The sequence below is a fragment of the Phalacrocorax aristotelis genome, chromosome 3 (genome assembly GCF_949628215.1).
Source record: "Phalacrocorax aristotelis chromosome 3, bGulAri2.1, whole genome shotgun sequence".
Classification (NCBI taxonomy): domain Eukaryota; kingdom Metazoa; phylum Chordata; class Aves; order Suliformes; family Phalacrocoracidae; genus Phalacrocorax; species Phalacrocorax aristotelis.
In genome coordinates, this window is record NC_134278.1 from 128807224 (window position 1) to 128827023 (window position 19800).

General features: G+C 40.4%; 1 protein-coding gene across 8 annotated transcripts in view; it reads right to left on the bottom strand.

The window, feature by feature from the left end:
- SMOC2 (SPARC related modular calcium binding 2) overlaps positions 1–19800 on the bottom strand; it is a 149049-nt gene that overhangs the window by 31839 nt on the left and 97410 nt on the right. For all 8 annotated transcript variants that reach the window (XM_075089574.1, XM_075089576.1, XM_075089578.1 and 5 more), the window contains exons 8-9: positions 14102–14288; positions 6915–6997 (exon numbers count right to left, since the gene is read on the bottom strand). In XM_075089574.1, coding sequence (XP_074945675.1) covers positions 6915–6997; positions 14102–14288 — 270 coding nt within the window. The remainder of the gene's footprint in view (positions 1–6914; positions 6998–14101; positions 14289–19800) is intronic.

Sequence of the window (19800 nt, forward strand, 5' to 3'; positions counted from 1 at the left end):
GGCTTTGCACCAGCGTCTCCCAGTCATAGTTCAAACACTTAACCAGGCAGGTCTGCTCCACATCGAGCCTTTTGGCCAAGTACCTCCTGGTAAATAAAGCAGTACAGGGCTCAGGATGATAGTTACAGGCTCATTCCAAACAGCCAGCAACTTCAGATGGTTGTTTGACAGCTCGGAGCTTTAAGACTCAAGAGCAGAATGGGATATTTTAAATATTAGCTCATGCAGCCAAAAAGCTGGTTACATCATAAAAATATAATCCTTTTAAATCACAGCTCAGTGGAGGAAGTTACATGCCAATTGACCTAATAATTTGAAGCTCATGGGAAGGCAGGCATATGTAGATAATCTGCATTATGATCAGAAATACTCAATTATTTAAGTGACACCTTTAAAAACAAGCGAAGTTTTAGTCATTCAAACATTTAAGAATGTGTAGTAAGGTAAGACTATTTTCTACTCAGTGCCGGTACCAGACTACGCCAAGGAAATGAAGAACTGTGCTGAACTACAGTAGGCAAGATGAGGGAGACCAGCGGTGGTACCTCAGCGTTTCAGCTAAGAAATAGTCTGGTACCTTATGAAATCTGATGTGCTCATGGTCAAAAGCAGAGTGTAATGGAACATACCTCAAAAGGAAAAGCAGTTAAGCCTCTATCACTTTCTTTTTTTAAAGATGTCTTTGAAGTAAAACATTTTACATGATGGCTGTTTGGCTGTGGGCCCGGCTTCATCGTGGTTTGAGCGTTTCCCATTATTTCTCTTTAACTTTGGAAAAAGAAGATGTATTGCCAACAACTGAAAGCAAACTGTACTTATCCACACATAATTCACCCATAATTTAAATCATGAGTTTTGCTCTACAAAATATAAACTGCTCAGGGTCAGTGCTGGATTATCCCATCAGAAACACAGTAAATAAAGCCATTACAATAGGAAGAAAATTGGGCAGTTAGAATATTTTTGTTTTGAAATCAGAAAACTACTTGTAGTTCAACACAACCATATTTAAGAGTTGAATGGGAATTTTTTTTGTTATTAAGTCACTTGACTATACAAAGGCCTTGCATCAAGACATTTTGATTAAGTAATATTTAAATATTCTTAGCCTGACTTAAACTGTAGACCACCCCAGTACCAACACAACAATCAGCAGGGCTTAGGCCCTGAACGGAAAGCCCTGGGTTTTGGTTTTGGGGAGAAAGGGGCAGTGGCCTATACTCTTGTTCAAACTCAGAATTTGAAATCTGTCTCAGAGGCTGAGCAAAAATGCTGGTTTTTCTGATTTGGATCCTTCTTGTATCACAGAATAAACCCTAGACATTAAAACGGAAACCTTTCACAAGTTTATTAACTCTCTGCTATCAAAAACCTGAAATGCTCATGTTTTTGGAGAAACACTTTAGTGTCGAAAATTGTCATGAGAAGCATCTGGAGTGAGGCTTTTCAGAGAGCAGCAGGATGGCCAGGGAGGACAAAAATAAGAGGGAAATGCTGATCTTTCACTGGTAGAAACCTACAGGAACTTCAGTGCAAGGGATGCATTCTGCTGGATTCCAGCTGGGTTAACTGGGATCAGCATCTCAGGAAAAGGAAATACTCAGCGGTGAAGAGCTACGCTATTTTGAGAAAATAGAAAATGGAGACTTTCAGGACTTTTAGTAGATGGAGTTACTGAATCTACACATTCACCCAAGTCAGTAGATTCTATTACTGTTACAGTTTATAAGGAACTGCCATTTCCAAACTGGTTTCCCCTCCCAAATTATCCTTTCGTACCAGAGGAAGTGTCACAACTACAGGAACTTCAGAAAAATACTGTGCTAAAGAAAAGGAGAAACAAATTAAAATGAAATGTAAACAAAATTAATGGTCTGACTCAAAGCCACAAACCCTTAGAAACCCAGTAAAGTCTGAAAATCCAGCTTGACATTGTGTCCTTCTCTCAAGTTTGTGTGCCTTTTACTCACTTGGGCTTTTATTTTTTTTCTTCATAAAAATAAGGGTAATTCTAAGTAAAGAATGTTGTATCAGCAAAATCACATTTCCCATAATATTTTGAAAAATTTTCCACTTACTTTTCAAATTTCAGATCTTGGTAATGAAAATTGTATTACAGGAAAAGCAGATAAATTCCCAGGTTAAGTAAGAATACAAAAACCTTAAACTATATAAAGGTTTATCCACAGTCTATCCCCCCCCCCCACCCCCATACAGCGGCGCCTAAAACAGAGCCTTCTTGCATTTGGTGCATATTTTTTAAATAAGAAAAAGATTTGCCTTTGAGGCGTATTAGATGAGTGGTCTGGCACCGTCTCAATATGCTATCGTGTCTCGCTGGCTTACATATCCAAGCCCCTTTCTTCCAGGTTGCTCAGAGAATAGGTAAGACTGGCTTTATGAACAGGTAGCTTAACCATTGTCTAAGGCACTGGTCTCCAAAGTGGGGTACACGTACCCCCCCGGTACCCCCTTGTACCCCCTGGGTACAAGACAATCAATTGGAATGGAGGGAGAAAATATTTTTTGCACTATTAATAAATATAATTTAAAAATTAAAACTGTGATTATTTAATCTTTATTTCATCCTTTTTAAATTTCTATATTTGGGTATGCTTTACAGTGTACTTATATTAGTACAGTAGTACATCTATATAATTTATAAATAAATACACATCTGTTGAGGGTACGTGCTGAAAAACATTTTATGGATTATTAAAAACTAGTGATTACATATAATGCTTGAAAATACCTTCACCCATAGAACCAGACTGAATAAATACAGTTCCAGGAACTGATATTTCTTCAGCTTGGCTTAATTTGACCAATTGCCACTGATAACTTGAGGAAATACAGGGGCACTTACACCTCATTCCATCATGCTATAGGCTTAGCTTAACTAGCCTTCGTGCTCTACCCTTTTAAATGCTCTGGATGAGCACGTGTAGAAAACTGAATTTCTGTTTAACACACGAACTATCCAAAAGTCTGAAATAAACCGTTCAAGACTCTCAAAAGAATATGTCAGCTCACCACAGGGCTTCCATTTTGCTGCGTAACACAGAGGACAAAAGGTCATTACGAACATTTGAAAACTCTGACCGTTAGAAAAGTAAAAACCTTTCTGTTTCCCCAGTACGTGACATTCTCTGCGCTCATTTTTGAGTTCATTTTCATTATCTCGGAATGACTACTTTCTGAGAAGGATCAAAACCGCAAGTAACCTCAGAAAAATGCTTTGGCTTTAAAAAAAGGACTAGAAACCTAATGGGAAGAATTATATAACTTCCAGTCTAATCTAACAGACGCAGGTGGCTCGGGTCACTCTTACAAACATTACATTAGCCTTCAATTTCAGATGCTTTATATTAAGTTACCCTTAGGATGTGAGGATATATTCTTAGCTCGGTTTAGATCAGTGGGAATTTTGCCACAGACTCCAAGGGGCCCTTACCGTCTACAATTTTGCCTTAACAAGATATCAGTGTTTGCCAAAAACTGCATCTTGATTTATTTGCAAATTATTGCTAAAATATTTGGCTTAACATGTAACGGGTTCAATTTTTCAGGTGATATAAATCAGCATAGCTGCAGAACTATGCCAATTTAATCCACCTGAGGATGTACCAGTGGGGCTTATCCTATTTAAGATCGTTCATAGTAGTAAGGTAATCGCTTTAAAATCTTCCCCTTTTTACACAGCAGGCAGTAAGAGCGGGTTCACCCAGTGCTACTGCATTTTTGTGGGTATAAGTTGCAAATCAAGCAAACCCATCCATTCGAAAATGTTATTCCTTGAAAGTAAGTACATAATTATCTCCCATTTTTTATTCAGTCCTGGCACCACTCAGCAATCAGATGCAGTATTTAAATTTCGACAGCACAAATGCAGACATGCCTTTGCATCACTGCTTACAATAAAGAAGCTGTGAGCAACAGCGGTTCATTTCTACTGAAAAGCTGATTCATATTAGCCATCCGTGCAATTTTCCCTGCTACTGGTAAACAACTAGCCACACCTGTGCAAGAGCCTCTTCCAACCTCCTTTTTTTCCAAACGCTATGTAAAGTAAGCTCAAGGCATTTTCACTTGATGTAATGTTTCTATGAGAAGAGAGAAATTTGCCAGCTGAGGACTTGAACTTTAATAGACCAGTTAAAGAAAAGAGAACGCCTTAAGAGACAGAAAAATAAACACCTTAACACAACTGCAACAGTGAAGCAACCTCTTTCCCCTCTTACTTCTACAGGCATGTACTTACTCCATGCTGCCTCAGAGTAGGAGAAAGGTTTTTCCAGCTAACCCTTACGTGTTCATGAAATATTAGGAAATGTTGGTATTTGCCTCATTTTAAAATAACGTAAAGCATTTGGAAGCCTGTTGTGACTTAGTTTGCTTCAGTAAGCAAAGACTAAGCAATGTAAGATAAGGGAGAGCAAATCCATGTCATATATAATGATTTATGATAAATACGAGCTCACATTGCTTCAGTGGGTTGTTGGGCTAAAGCTCACGTAATGGAAAATGCCATAAAGTAGAACAACAAAATCAAAAGATCATTGCCTGACTTCATGAAAATTAATTCATCAGGTAGGAGTTTACGGCATGGAAAGTTCTTGTTCATTGTTTCACTGGCAAAGTATCTTGATTTTGGATAAATCTTTATTCCTGTACTGTTAAAAAGCTCTATCAGTTTGGATAAGAAATAGAAAACTTCAGACCCTTCACCTGCCCATCCTCCCTCTAAGGTTCCAACTAGCAAATGCTTCTTCAGAATTTCTAGCAAAAGGTAGGAGTGACCAGCAAACCTTTTAGTGCAAAACCCGTTCCTTCAGCTTCCGCTCTGCTACCCTGCCTTCTGAGGGCAGGTTCTTTTCACTCAGAAAAAACACACACAAATTCAAGTAATTATCCAAGTCTGTTACGACTCAAGTGGTGTTTGAAATAAATTGTTGAAGATGGCCAATTTTCCACCGGCTTTCATGGAGTAATGATCGTAAAATAAGTCCCAAGTTGTCCCTGAAATACCTGCAGTTATTCCTGAAGTTATAACAGCAGCAAGTAACTACAGTAAGCAAGTACTGACTGGTGAAATGATGGATAAATGTCATCAATTTGACTGTCAACGGGCGTGTATTTACCACGGAGTTTCATGTATCTGAGGATTTATGTGGCACATATGGTTCTTGCTGAAGTCTGTGAGCAGCTAAACAGCAAAACTGCAAGTCAGGCATGCTCCATCGCTTTTTTGTGAAGGAAGAGAAATGGAGACAATTTGGTAAGAGCTCTGAAATTCGTGCTCCAACGTGAATTTTTAGTGCAAATCAGCTTTTCATCTTTGAGTATATACAGGTTCAGTACTTTAAGTGCTAAGCCATAATGCGGAGTGAGTACCTCACTCATTTGGCCCTGTCTCCCCCTCTTTCATCAAGTAATCGAGATCAACCTAAAAAAACTAACCAGATTTTCTGCCCCATTACTGGTCCTTTAGAAGCTGTTGCCTCACTGCTTTAATAGTTGGAAACCACTTTACTTCTCCCAGGTGAAAGTCATTCAGGGTAGTTCATACCTATTTTTCCTGTGCCAAAATTGTCACAGAGGAAAATAGTTTCTCTTCCTCATGGTCTCAGGAACAATATCACCTTTGGACCTCGCCTTTTTTTTGTCTAAATGAAGGAAATTCTAGCTGCTTTCTCTTGTAAAGTACCTGCTTTCCCTAATAAATTCGTGCTAGATAACCTCTCCTGTGTATCCATTTTCCTGAACATGGATGACCAGAATTGCACCCACAGTTCTAGACAAAATCCCCCCCAAAATAATAGGGCTATCTGAAATCGCACAAATGTTTCCTTGATGGCCTTGTCTGTCCTGTTCCTGTCTGTCTGTCCCATCATACTTAGCTAGATACGTTTCTGGGTCACACACCATTTTTACAGGCACAGTAATTGGACAGTTTACAGTTAATCCGACGATTGACCTTTTTCTGTGCAGAACACAACATATAATTATATATGGTATAATAACATAACATTCATATTCCTTACCTTTTTTTTATTATACCTTGTAATTAAATTTATTGCATGACAGAGAGTATTAATGTGTGCTTCATTCAATATGCATTTCAACACTGATGGGCACATTTAGTCCAGAATTATTGTCCAAATGTGGCTAACCTGAAATACTTTTCATGACACAAAATATCTACCCACATTATTTGCTTGTTTCTGGTTCTTTACAATAGCTGACATTGATTCATAACTCCCTCGTAACACCAGCAATATCATCGAACCTGCTACACCTCAAATTATTCAACTATATTAAAAAGGCCGTTTCAAAGATGAAGTAAGCCTACTGACTTCTGTGTAGTTTAACTATCCAGAGATAAGATCTGTCACACACTTAGAAAAACTGTGAAAACATGAAAAATCTAACAAACACCAAGGTTTGTTCCTACAGCAGAGAAGAATAAAATAATATTATTGTGAGGTAAACTGACACGGGTACTCTTGGGAAAAAAGTAAGTAGAAGATACATTTTTTAGACTGATTTGAAGATAAAGGCCAATTTCCCATAGATTTTGCTAGAACAAGGATTACGAAGTACAGGCCAAGTTATTCTGGGCATATTTGCTGACTTCTCTGGTACGACAACAGCGAGGAATAATTCCAGTAAGTAAATGTGACTGCCTTTAAACTACGGAGAAAAAACGAACCTTACTTTCTCTGACAGCATCCCAGGACCCACATTTACACACACCCTTCCAAAGTCAAAGACTTCAGTCGGTGGCAAATCAATATAGAAATATCTAAAAGATACACTGGTTTGATATAGGGTAAGAAATTGATTTCTAATCTATTGCAGTGAATAAACAACGCACTGGAATGCATGAAACCAAATTTATCTGTTTCACTGACCTTGAAGCTGTCGTCCTTTGTACAAATCCTTTGTTTTTGCTGGGTGAGCTCTGGCACCGTTATCACACTTAGGTTGTTCATACCTAAAGAACAAACAGGGAGAGAGTAAAACCAGCCAAGGTTAATTTGATTTAGAACTAATTTATTTCCAAATTTATAGTCCAAATTAAACTTGTACCTTCTTTTATTCAGGGAATAAGCTTGGTTTTCATTCAGAAGGGGCAATGCAAAGTCATCTGCCTATTTTCCACTTACCTCAAGGAAGCCAGCACATCTTTATTTTCCTGGGAATGATACCAAACTAAGAAATTACTATCTATTCCAAAGCTCATTCTACAGGGAGGAAAACTGAGGAAGGATAAAACTGTGGGGAATTGCTATAAAGTGATACAGAATAAAAAATCATTTTGAAAAACACCAAAAAAGCCACAAAACCTAAACCAAAGTCAGGCTCTCTTCCCACCTACCAAATCAAAAAGCCATAAACAATATGGCAAATTCTGATGTCTGTCACAGTGTTCATGTTGGGAGACACCAGAGAAGGGATTTCAAAATCACAGCAAGGCAGGAACTGTAGACAGCTGCTACTGCAGCTCTAAAGCCATGTGCCCCTGTATCCTCTCCAAAAAACCCCGTTAGTTTACATAAGAAGGGCTAGCCACGAACAGCTAACAGTTGGAACAAGAGCGAAGAACTGACAGGGTTTCCAGAAGGAAGGGAACTGGGCTGGAACAGCTCGAAATGGATTGGGAAAACAATTGACTCTCCACCTGCTACTGGAATATTCTGGTTCCGCTACGCTTTCGGAGTTTACTTAAAGCCCCTTCGTTAGTCCAGCTGGTAAGAAGAACCTCGGCGCTATTTGTACTCCTAACAAACTTCGACTTGTGCAACGCTGCTAGCAATATCTTTTATGCAAGACTGGGAGGCATGGGAGCATCTGCTGCTGGATCTGTTCTGTTTTCTTACGACCCCACCCCCGATGCAGGGTGGCTTTTCACTCAGCTTGATAGAATCTCTTTCTGAGAAATTTTACTTTCTCATTCTCCTAAAGTACCTTGAGGCTGCACAATTTAATGTGTAGCGTTTCAGAGGAAGTTGCAATGATCAGTTAAAAAGACTGAGTAAGATGACTTGTGTCCACATACACGCATTTGCACATACGTGCCTGTTCAGTGAATCTAGGTTCTTTCATATTTTATATAACTGCTCTTCTTTCTTCGAAATTCTCCTAATCTAGAGTTCCCCAAAATGGCAGTTACTGAGTTGCATACGAGAATGTCTAATCAAAATATACTGCTCCAAATTTTTTGAACAAAATATTCTTTTTTAAAAAATCAAATCATAGCTATGTCCCGGCTCCAGGCCAGACTGCCCCTAAGAAAAATACCTAAGTATTCTAACCTCAAATACCAGGCAGAATGGGGGGGGGGAGGGGGAATAATTTTTTTTCCTTTGCTTAATTTATTTCTACATCATCTAATGAAACTGCCTAGCGGCCCATCAAATTTGGCTGCCGCGAGAAGGTACAGTGTTGTTTCATGGACATGGGAGAGCTACAGGCACTTTTTTCCCCTAAAGAATGGCAAGAATAGAAGCTGCTTTGATAGCATGGGTTGGATTCAGATACCTAACGCTTGACCACTTCAGTCAGCCAAGAAAAGAGTGAAAGGGAAATCTCTGAGCAACACTCACTAATGCAGTATCTGGCAACCAGCCTGGTCCCCAATTAATCTGATACCTGACTCTGCGTCCCCGTCATCCTCTTCCACTATTGCTACTGCCCTGCGCCTACACTTTCTTTTTTGGCCTCTACTCTTCTACTTTTTTGGTTTGTATTTTTGTTGTATATTCACGTAGTTCATCATATGCAAACTAAATATGTTAAAGCCCAATAGATGTTAAAATGTTATAATGTGAAAAGTCCATGTTTAACTCTTTAAAGTAACCGAAGAAAGATGAAATGTGTCATTAGAAATTTGCCACACGGGCACAGCAATGCTGAGAACTGATAAGAAAAACGCGCTTGCCTCAGTTTTCATGGGGAAAGAGTGGGAAAGTGATACCATGTCAGAATGGAGCACCGTCAGGTTAAAAATAATGTAGTCAAAAGACATCCCAAGTTACTTTTTTGAATTTTAAAAGGCAAAGAATCCCTAGCAGTGAATGTATATCAAAAGTCACCAGGAGCTTATGAAGGCTGCTTTATACCTCTGAGCAATCTGCTGCGATTTACTGAGGTGTACAGAGCAGTGGAGGATGGAGAGTTTCACAGGAATACTACAGTGTGGGCAGCTCCATGAAGCAGCTGATCGATGGTCTTTTTTAAGTTGAGATAATCTTTGGCACATGGACCGGGCATTACTTTGCCCATGATCCTGGCTGCTAAAACGTTGCATGTGAGAACGCAGACTTATGACCCTGTGGGGCAAAAAGGCAGAGGGTCACGCTATATTGCCGAGGAGGCACTGGGAGCCAGCTGGTAAGGACCGTATCGATAGACTTCCAGGGGAATGGTTTTGTACCCTTTAAATGCATTACCTCCTTTTAGTCACATGGATGTTTCCTCTAGGCTTTCATGAAAGCCAGCTTCATACCACAACTCCACCCATTTCTTGTGTTACTGTCTTAAATGTCCTAGAGTGGTGCTTCCTTCACATATCTTTATTTTAACTCTAGAACTACATATTTTATTTCTGGAATACCTTCACTGACAAATCTTTTATCTTTGCTTCAGGTGACAGGACACACTAGGAGGTCAATGAGTATTAATAACTACCCTCTGTTTTGGGCGTCTAATTTAATGGGTCTATTTATTGTGGTATTCGGAGCCTGATGATATGACAGATTTCAGCCTCACGAATGTATTCAAAACAAACAACATGCAAAATGCTAAGCTGTTCTGATAACAGCTCCCCAGATCTGTTTATCCTTTCACTGTTGTCCTCTAGTGATCCGATCCAGATTTGCAGAATGGAGATTCCAGGACGCCATGCATCCAGCTCGCTACCAGGAGTACTAATGCTACCGGTTTCTGCAGTAGAGTTTTAGCAGCTACTCTTCTAATTTGTATTTTGCAGTGGAAAGCTGGAAGATAGCATACACCATTTAGTGTGAACCCCTGGTGCTTTAAACTAGGAAAGACGCCCTTTCCATTCTATAAAAAAGAATTTAAGAAATGACAGCTGCATATTTCTCATCATATTCTGTTCCCCTATTACTTCCTCCTGCTAGGGGGGAAAAGTTTAATTTTATCGATGTAGACTAAAAAATAAAAAAATAATCAAGAAATAATTAATGGGATTCCTGCCCACCTAAATCTTTCCCAGAAATGAGGTCTAGACATTCCTCAAACTCCAGGCAATAATCCCACCTGCTTGTTTACCAGGACTGTAGATTCCTAAATACACCAGTGATTCTTTATTTAGTATGAAAATCCTAAAACTTATGACTCTACTTATCCATCTGTGCTCAGAAATGTCCTCTCTGGGGATATTATGAAATACTAACTTCCTCAGAATGCCATTGAAGACTCCCCAGAAGTCCAGCAAAGCTGAAGAAATTAGAAATGGTCAAGACCACAGCAGCTGATCTTTTGGGTATTAGTCATCAGGCAGAGCACTCATCGAGCAAAAGGAAGATTTGTGCCTAAATCATGTATGTGAGACTGAATCCAACCTTCCAGCTTTGGAGACATGCGGCACAGTGAAAGAACTCCCTGCCACCTCTTCTCCCGCAGCTGAGTTACTGCGTAGTTGCAGAACACGTGAGGCCAGGAGACCCAAGGGGAAAAAAAGAAGATGGTGACCTATTCTAGATCCATAGGTGATACATCAAGGCGTTGGGAAGACCTAGAGTTCCAGTCAGTGTGAGAACAGAAGCCAAAACCACATGCGCTGCACGCACACTATAAATATGAATAGGAGAGCAAGCTGGTTGGTTTTCAAGGATCACCTCCTCCAGTTTCATGAACGGTTCATCCTGATGTGCAGGATGTGGCAGGAAGCTTGCACGGATGAACAAGGAGCGCCTAACAAAATTCAGACATAAAAAGGATGCGTCCAAGAGGTGGAAGCAGGGTCAGGTGACACGGGAGGAATATGCAGACACTGTCCAAGCGTGCGGGGATGGCATTAGGAAAGCCAAAGCCTCCAGAGACAAATCTGGTAAGGAGCATGAAAGGCAACAACAAGGGCTGCTTACGTGCATATCAGCAGCAAAAAGACGAGAGAAGATGTGGGCCTGCTGCTGGGTGGGATGGGGACCTTGTGACAAAGGACACAGAGAAGACAGAAGTACTCAATGCCTTCTTCTTTATCTTTACTTGTAAAACCAGTTTTTAGGAATCCCAAGTCTCTGAGACCACTAGTAAATTCTGGAGAGAGGAAGACTTACCCTTGGTGGAGTCAGGGGTTGTTTGAACAAACTGGACATACACAAGTCCATGGGACTTCATGGGATGCACCCACAAGTGCCGAGGGAGCTGGCTGATGGCGTTGCAAGGCCACCGTCAATTATATTTGAAAGGTCGTGGTGACCAGGGAGGTTCCTCGGGACTGGATAAAAGCAAGTGTCACTTCTGTCTTCAAGAAGGGCAAGGAGGAACCAAATAACAAGCCAGTCAGCCCTACCTCAGTTCCTGGGAAGGTGATGAAGCAAATCCTCCTAGAAGCTATTTCAAAGCACATGAAGGACAAGAAGGTGATTGGGAGTAGTCAGCATGGATTTATGAAGAGGAAATCATACCTGGCCAACCCTGCAGCCTTCTATGATGAGACGATTCGCTCAGTGGATGAGCAGAGAGAAGCAGATACTGTTCATCTTAATTTAGCAAGGCTTTTGACACTGTCTCTGATTACTTTCCCGTAGACACACTGATGAAGTATGGGTTAGATAAATGAACAGTGAGGTGTGTTGAAAACCAGCTGAACTGCCAGTCTCAAAGGGTTGTGATCAGCAGCAAGAATTCCAGCTGGATGCTAGTCACCAGTGGCGTGCCCCAGACTTCAATACTACAGCCAATATTGTTTAACCTCTTCATTAACGACCAGAATGCTGGGCCAGAGAACAACTTTAGCAAGTTTGCAGATGGTGCAAAATTGGGAGGAGTGGCTGGTGCACCAAAGGGTTGTGCTGACATTCAGAGGGACCTCAACAGGTGGGAGAAATGGGCTGGCAGGAATCTCATGAAGTTCAAAAAAAGGTAAATGCAAAATTCCCACGCCTGGGGAATATTGACCCCCTGCACCAGCATGGGACGGGGGGCAATCAGCTGGAAAGCAACTCTGCAGCAAGGGCCCGGATTTCTGAGGGACATGAGTATGAGGCAGCGATGTGCCCTCGCAGCAAAGGCGGCCAACAGCCTCCTGGGCTGCATTAGGACGAGTATTGTCAGCAGGTCAAGGGAGGTGGTCCTCCCCCTCTCCTTCACACTGGTGAGACGTATCTGCAGTGCTGTGTCCAGCTCTGGGCTCCCCAAACAGGAGAGACATGGACATACGGGGGAGGGTCTAGCAAAAGGCCAGGAATATGATTAAGGGAGTGGAGCATTTGACATAATAAGGAAAGGGTGAGGGAACTGTGACTGTTCAGCCTGGGGAAGAGAAGGCTCAGGGAGGATCTTTTTAATGCCTATAAATATCCAAAGGAGGGAAAACAAAGAGAACGGAGTCAGACTCTTCTCAGCGATGTCCAGTGACAGGAAGAGAGGCAACGGGCACAAAATGGCATACAAGAAATTTCATCTAAACATAAGAAAAAGCTTTTTAACTGTGATAATGCTCAAACGGTAGAACAGGCTGCCCCGAGAGGCTGTGGACTCTCCGTCCTTGGAGATATTCAAAGCCCAACTGGATGTGGTCCTCAGCAATCTCCTGTAGCTGACCTTGCTTTGAGTAGAGGGGCTGGACTACAGAATCTCCCGAGGTCCCTGACAATCCCAGCTATTCTGTGATTCTCTAATAGAATTACAGTCATAAAGAAGAACTACAGAAAAATCAGCAGTTGTTCTATTGCTGGGCAAGCACAAGAAAATTGTTTTAACTCAAATTAGAGAATAGGAATTAAGTCTCCATAAAATTATTTAAACTATAATTCAAAGAAGGACTAGCACTAAAAACAAGAAATAGTGAACAAGCCTAGGGGTGGAGAACAGAGGAAGAGCAGAAAAGGGAGCCTCTGGAACCTCTACAGGACATCTCTAGGTCCTCACACAACATGTGTACTGGTCCTACAGTTTCAGGACCAAATTCGGACTATTTTGTTTTGACAGTTTATGGATCTCGGCTTGCCAGAAACGGCAGATCAACAGTAGCTTTAAATTATGCTCCCTTCAGCTGGTACTGTAATTGGCATGGTCTAGACCATGGTATAAACAGCTATCAGTAAATCAGCACTTGGAGAATACGTGAAAAACACTCCCCAATAATATAATACTTTACAGCAATTGGGTAATAATGTTTTTTCCACAAGCCTTATGCAAATGATAAAAAATTATTTTGGCTTAAGCTTGAAAAGACTTATGATTGCATCAAGATACCCATACTGGCCATCAGCTTTCTGTGAGCTTCTATAGCAATCCTTCAAGGGCCAAACCTCAATAACCAGCCTAAATAACATCTTTTGGAACCCGATACTTGCCTTGCCTACATCTGCTCGGTGTGGCTAACAACGCTTTACCATGTATCCGGCTCAGCTGAGACAACTGAACTCGAAGCTCCTATTAATAACCCACTAAAATGATATTTCCTCTCCATGGGTTCCCAAACAGTTGTTCCATCAAAGCCAGTCATATGAAATAGTTGAGGAGGTTGCTGGAAAAATAACCGAACATTTCTGAGGTTGGACGTGGTTTCTGTCATAGACCGTCTCACTTGGTTCTTCTATATTCAGGCTGAGTGTGAGGTTTCCTCTGGGCTTATTCATTATCTGCTCCCAGCCTTGGCTTCCCAGCACAAAACAGAAAGTACAAAAGAGGACTGTGGGAGCAAACCATCTGTGACATTGCAGTGAAACAGCCTTTGGCCATCTGGCCTTAACTTCTGATGGTTCTTAGAAGTATTCCACTTCATCTTCATAGTGGAAGGAATCCATACGCTATAATTCCACCAGCAATAGAAATCTACATGCTAGCACACTAAGGCGTCTTCTCCCTACAGCTTCTGAGCGCTGAACACGTATTCCCTTACCTCGTTGATGTACCAGGGATGGGACGTCCCGTATCCACCAGAACACACCAGCAGTAGCCCGTGGAAGGATGGCACTGCACCGGTTTGTAGAGGCCGCCCTGAGCACACTCTGGAATGAACACATTGTCTTTCTGGGGCTGCTTCGCTTCCTCCAGGGCTGACTGAAGCTCTTGATCACATGATGATGCTTTTGGAAGGAAAAGAAATAATGCTGAAGAAGCTATAAGGAAAGGGCCTACTAGACTTATCAAATGGTTTCTATATCTTTCTTTGATTACATATAAGGATTGTATTTGAAGAGGCTTGCTGCAGCTCAGACACCAGGTACATTGGTTTATGCTGTATACTGTCAGGAACTCTAGTTTCCTTTTCCTGCAGCTGCCTAATACAGGCCTAATAATAATTTAGCACCCCCTTTCCTATACTTGACATAATCCAAGGATAACAAAATACTTCCTGTGCTACGTTAAAACCATTCTCACCCACTCCACAGTCCGTAAACTACTGATTCTTTTCAGAGGATACAGTAAAAATCCAACTTCCTACGATTCCTTATATGAATTATTAATCTAGGTATTAATCGAGATGTTTATATTCTGTTCTTTTTTTCCAGTTTTGGAACAACCTCTTAATACAGTGAAAATTCTTCCACTTTCTTTTCTGGTGATTCTGGCATTGGAGATGTTTCATTTGTTCTGGAGACCAAAGACCCACAAGAAAAAGTAATACATTTTAACGTCTGCATTAACAATATGTCCCAGATCTCTTCTGGATGTGAGAAAGGCATACATGTCTATATATTCCTAGCCTTTACATGAAATTACGAACCAGGGGGCAAAGAGCAGAAATGCCAGGGCCTGAAAATGCCAGTAAAAAAACACCTCTGCTGGTAGATGTGGCACAGCAGAGATAATAAATGAGACAGACTATTTACTCAAGTGATTATTTCTCCAGGAACCTCAAAGTCAGTCTTCTATCTTGTGAAATTTAGACAGTTAATAAAACAGCTGCTCTATAATCTCCAACTAATCCAGTGGAAAAAAAATAAATATTTGAAAACCAAGAATGTTCATAACACTAAGCAGTCTACAAACACAGAAATTATGGACAGGAAAATTTCAAGTTATTAGAATGTCAATCTCTAAAAGGTTCTTTTCAGTTAAAGAAAAGTTATTTTAATGCTACAAAAAAATATCCATGTGTAATATTTGCTCTTCTTTCAAGTTAGCTAAAGACTAGTGACCCGCTTATTCTCTGAATCTCTGGCAGGATTTACTTCTTGATTTTTCACAGTTCAACCCACAGAAGAACAAGTTGAATCCTGACTGGATTTTCTAGTGCATTTGTAATGAGTTTCAACTTTGGTCTTATCTCATTTACTCTTATCCACAGGGTTCAGCAAATGCCTTGCAAATTGGAGGCAGAATCTGACGGAAAGTCCCTCGTTATGCCCAGAACGCTACCGCTCCTTGCCAGCTCCTTGCAAATGCAGATGGCCAACATCAGTAAGGCTTCTGTCGCAGCAGAAAAGGTGGCAGGAAGTTAAAAGCCTTCATACTTTAAACGACTCATAATTCCATCTATACGATTGCCTGGCTTCCAAAACAGCATATTTTGTTCCGATCCATGTAAAAGGTTTAAAAACCAAGCTCATCACTTGCTAACTTGATTACAAGGCACGGATGGAGTGTTTTTTCAGTTCTTTTGTTGTTTGTTTTTTTTTTTCCCCTCTTTTGTTTCATACAGTATTTCAGCAGGACAGCTAGATAAATGGATTGATTTTACATGTTTTTGTCCTGGTCTACCCACTGACATAGTCAGAGATTGAATAGCTCTCAAAGCACCAGTGTTTAGATAATAAACTGTACTTAGAGAATCTGCATAGTGAGGACAGAAAGGCTCCTTCAAAAAAAAAAAAAAAAAAAGAGAAATAGCTAATTATTTGCATGTCAAAACCTTCACGGAAATAGCTATGGCTTCACAAATTAGGAATCCATCACCAACATCCTCTCAGAGTATCCAAAGTAAATCTTTCCCTCAGTGAGTCCGGATTATGATGATTATGAAGTTACAAGGTACGACAACCCTGGAAAACACATCACTTAGCTTAATTGTTCACTTTTTCTGTTTTGTATATAATCAAGCAAAAAAGGAGCAAATGGGGTGAAGCAGCTGCAGTGAGAGGGAGGAAATCATGACTCCTCTTTAAACTCCACTAAATTATTTTCTCCTTCATCCTGATAAACCTTGGGACCATTCCATTAGCTACTGTGACCTTTCCTCATTTTACATCCTCGTAACCAGAAACATCATCTGGCAGACGTGCAGGTATTATTATCTTTTGCAAACCCAGAGAAGCGATACATTTTCATGCCTCAGCTTTGTTTAGAAAATACGTTGGTGCACAGAGGCTACATACTCAGGTCATCCAGCCAGACGAAATGTAACAGCACAGGAGGGTGTGATGGAGAATTCCCAGTGCAGATATGGAACGTTTCAGCTGTGAGCATAAGCTACACCACCTAATTTCTGGGCAGTTCCATTTTCCACTCATGAAACAACCAGCAAAGGACTGCACAGCTGGCTCAAAACCACGGCAGTCATAGGCCAGTGCAGCCACTGGTTTAGGAGCAGGCGTTACAGACCTAGATACATGGTCTTTATATTCCTGAGTGACTTGCCAAGGCTGCTCAAGCTAGAAATTTGTCTCTTGAGCACTAGGTCAGGTTTGCTCTGGTCCTTTTTCTCCATTACGTCTGGTTTTAAGTCTCAGAGGTACAGAGAAGCAGTATTATGGTAGAGATGTCCAAGGAGGGTTGCAAATGTGGGTTTTGGCTTTAGGAGGGACAGTCGTAAGACTGGTGGAACTCAACATTGCGAGTGAGAACGGAAACAGGGCAGCCAGTGACAGGAATCAGAGGAGGGTTTAAAGATAAAAAGGAATGTTCTTAACGGCAAAGGTATGAAAAATTGACAAAAAAACCAGGATTCATACCAAACATTAAGGTAAAAGTCCTGTAACTGGGAGGACTTTAGTGATGAAAAAAAATCTACCTTTGAGGAGCAAGCATCAGCACAGGCATGCAAGACAAAAAAACGTACATAAAAGAAACTATGGTATTTTCAGGAAGGACTTTCCTCTTCTTGGAACCTTTAATTTCTTACTCTTCCCCTACAGATGGGAAATTATAACAAGAAGAGGAGTTTATTATTAGCTATAAACTAGTTGTCAGATAACACGTAGATTATTTTTGACAAATTGGGAAAAAATATAAATTGGTGTGATGGCAATTATGTCTGTCTGTTCGCTATGTGCTAAATGACTGAGCCTCACCACATATCTGCTGAACCCAGTTAATTCATTTTATTCACTAGAAGTGCAGAATAGTTTATTATTTCCCTTCCTTACACAAAGGCTAATGAGCCATCACGCAATATCCTTAGGGTCTGCCCAAAAGAGTCACTTCTGCAGAATCCAATACTTCTGTACACTGTTGACATTTGTGCCACCATTTACCGCTTCCCTCTTTGCGTTCCCCACTAGAACACTGCTCGTACATAAAGTAAATGAAAACTTCTCTGAAGTGCTTACCTAGAATCCCGCCTGCTTTTCCCAGAACCAGAATGTTAGTCCTGTGTGTAATTTCCTCTCTGAGGCAACCATTATTTCCCTTTCAATCTTTCTTTCAGTTATTTACAACCGGAGTACTGGAAAGATGAAATTGTGGCCTGTGATGACTAAGAGCTCTTATCACAGAGCTACTATACCCCTGCCAATAATTGCCTTTGTAATGTCAGAAGAGTCATGGATAACAAACGTTCATTTGCCAGGAGAACCACTGATAAATGTCATTAACTTAGAAAATGCCTGACAGTTTGTCCAAACAATCTGACAACAACTATAATCTGGAACCGTAACAGATGGATGCCAGAAGTTCATAAAGTGAAGAGTACAGAAGAAGATCTATGCCACAATAAAAGTAGGATAAATACCTTAACCATTAAAATACATCGACCTTTCTATGGAATGTGTAACTACAATAACATTCCTTCGGGAAAGAGAAAGGCACTGACACTCCAGCTTCATCTTTTCAGGGAATATGCTTACACCGTTGTTCTTCCATTTAGTTCCTTCAGTTTTGTCTTGCTGGAAAAAAGAGACGGGTTTCCAAGCATCTTAGTTCAAGAAATAGTTAGACGTGGCTGAAAAATCCTGTCCATGTAGTCTACCATTATAGCCAGCCACACTGTGGCTCAGCGGGGATCCTTCATCCCAGGCTGGAAAAGCTTCCTGCAGTTGCTACCCAAAACTGTATTTTATTCCGGGTTCATAAGCATTGGGATTCAACACAAAAATTTCAGTCATGTCAAGAAATAGGTATATTTTGCCTAGTTCTACAACAAGAGCCTTGTGCCACCCAATGACCATCTACTTCCTCTGAAAAAGGAACCTTTGAATGAATTTAAAAACCTGCTTTAAATGTAATGCATGTTGCTCTTCTTAAGTCATATTGCTATTCCATTTATTCCCTTTTTAATTTAAATGTTAGTCACTAAATATACTTCTCCTGTTCTGGTTCAAGACGCCTTCGTAGTCTATTAAATAACCAGCTGAAACGCTGCATCTTCTGTCAATGCGGGAGGTACTTCAGCTAATGACAAAATGTGGATAAGTTGCATGTTTTGTATAAAATCCTAAGTCTGTTCATGTTGTTAATGATGAGTTCTCCCTAAAAACCCAGTCTGTGTTTCAATGAATCAAGTTAATTTACATGGACAGAAAAATACCTCAATAGTAGTAGGGTATAACCCTTATTATAGTGTGTTTATAATGTATTTATCATAAATAAATACTTATTCATGAAAGACTCAATTGATTCATCTCTGATGGGTTAAAGTGCTAATTAATGTTTACTAGGGGGTGTCCTCGAGGAGAAAAGAGGTGGCTTTTCTGGAAAAGTCATCTTGAACAAACCATGTAACTGTGCACCTCTCTGTAGTGTATCTAAAACACCGAGCACCAAATCATGTATGTTATGACAATCATCTTGTTAGTCTTGTAACAGGAGATGTTTTAGCCCCTTGCTTCAGAAATTCTGGCAGTCGTTGAGCTGTGTCTTATCACAGTTTCTCCGAACATGTGTAATTTTCACGATTACAAATAATTTAATTTTTTTTTTTTTTGCTTTAATGTGAATCGTTGCATTTACGTCTAAATTCCAGTGTGTTCTGCAGAAACAAGTTGCCAAATCTGCAGAAAATTACAAAGGCGTCCGTATGCTACTTCAACATTTCCTGCCACTATACAAACATTTCCTTTCAATTTCCTCAGCCCCACAATGTGTATATGACAAACAGAATCCATTCCAAGAAATTCTGTTTTCAGTTGGTTCTTTCTCCCTCCTTTTCTCATTACCATAATGGGCCATGAAAGGACAATTTAGACAGCCTGCTTTCCACAGTAAAGGGATCTTTTATTAGGGCTTGAAGCTTAACATCCTTTATAGAACACAGGTAACAAGAACCCTGTGAACAAAAATACTCCGAAAATTGGTACTCATGCTCTGGAGGATATGCGTGCTGTGGAGGAGGAGCGCAGTGTAACATTCCAGACAGTTAATATTGCACTTCTGCCATGATTCTGAGAGGATATACAGAGACGTTATACCCATGTCCAAATTTCAGTATAGAGAGACTTA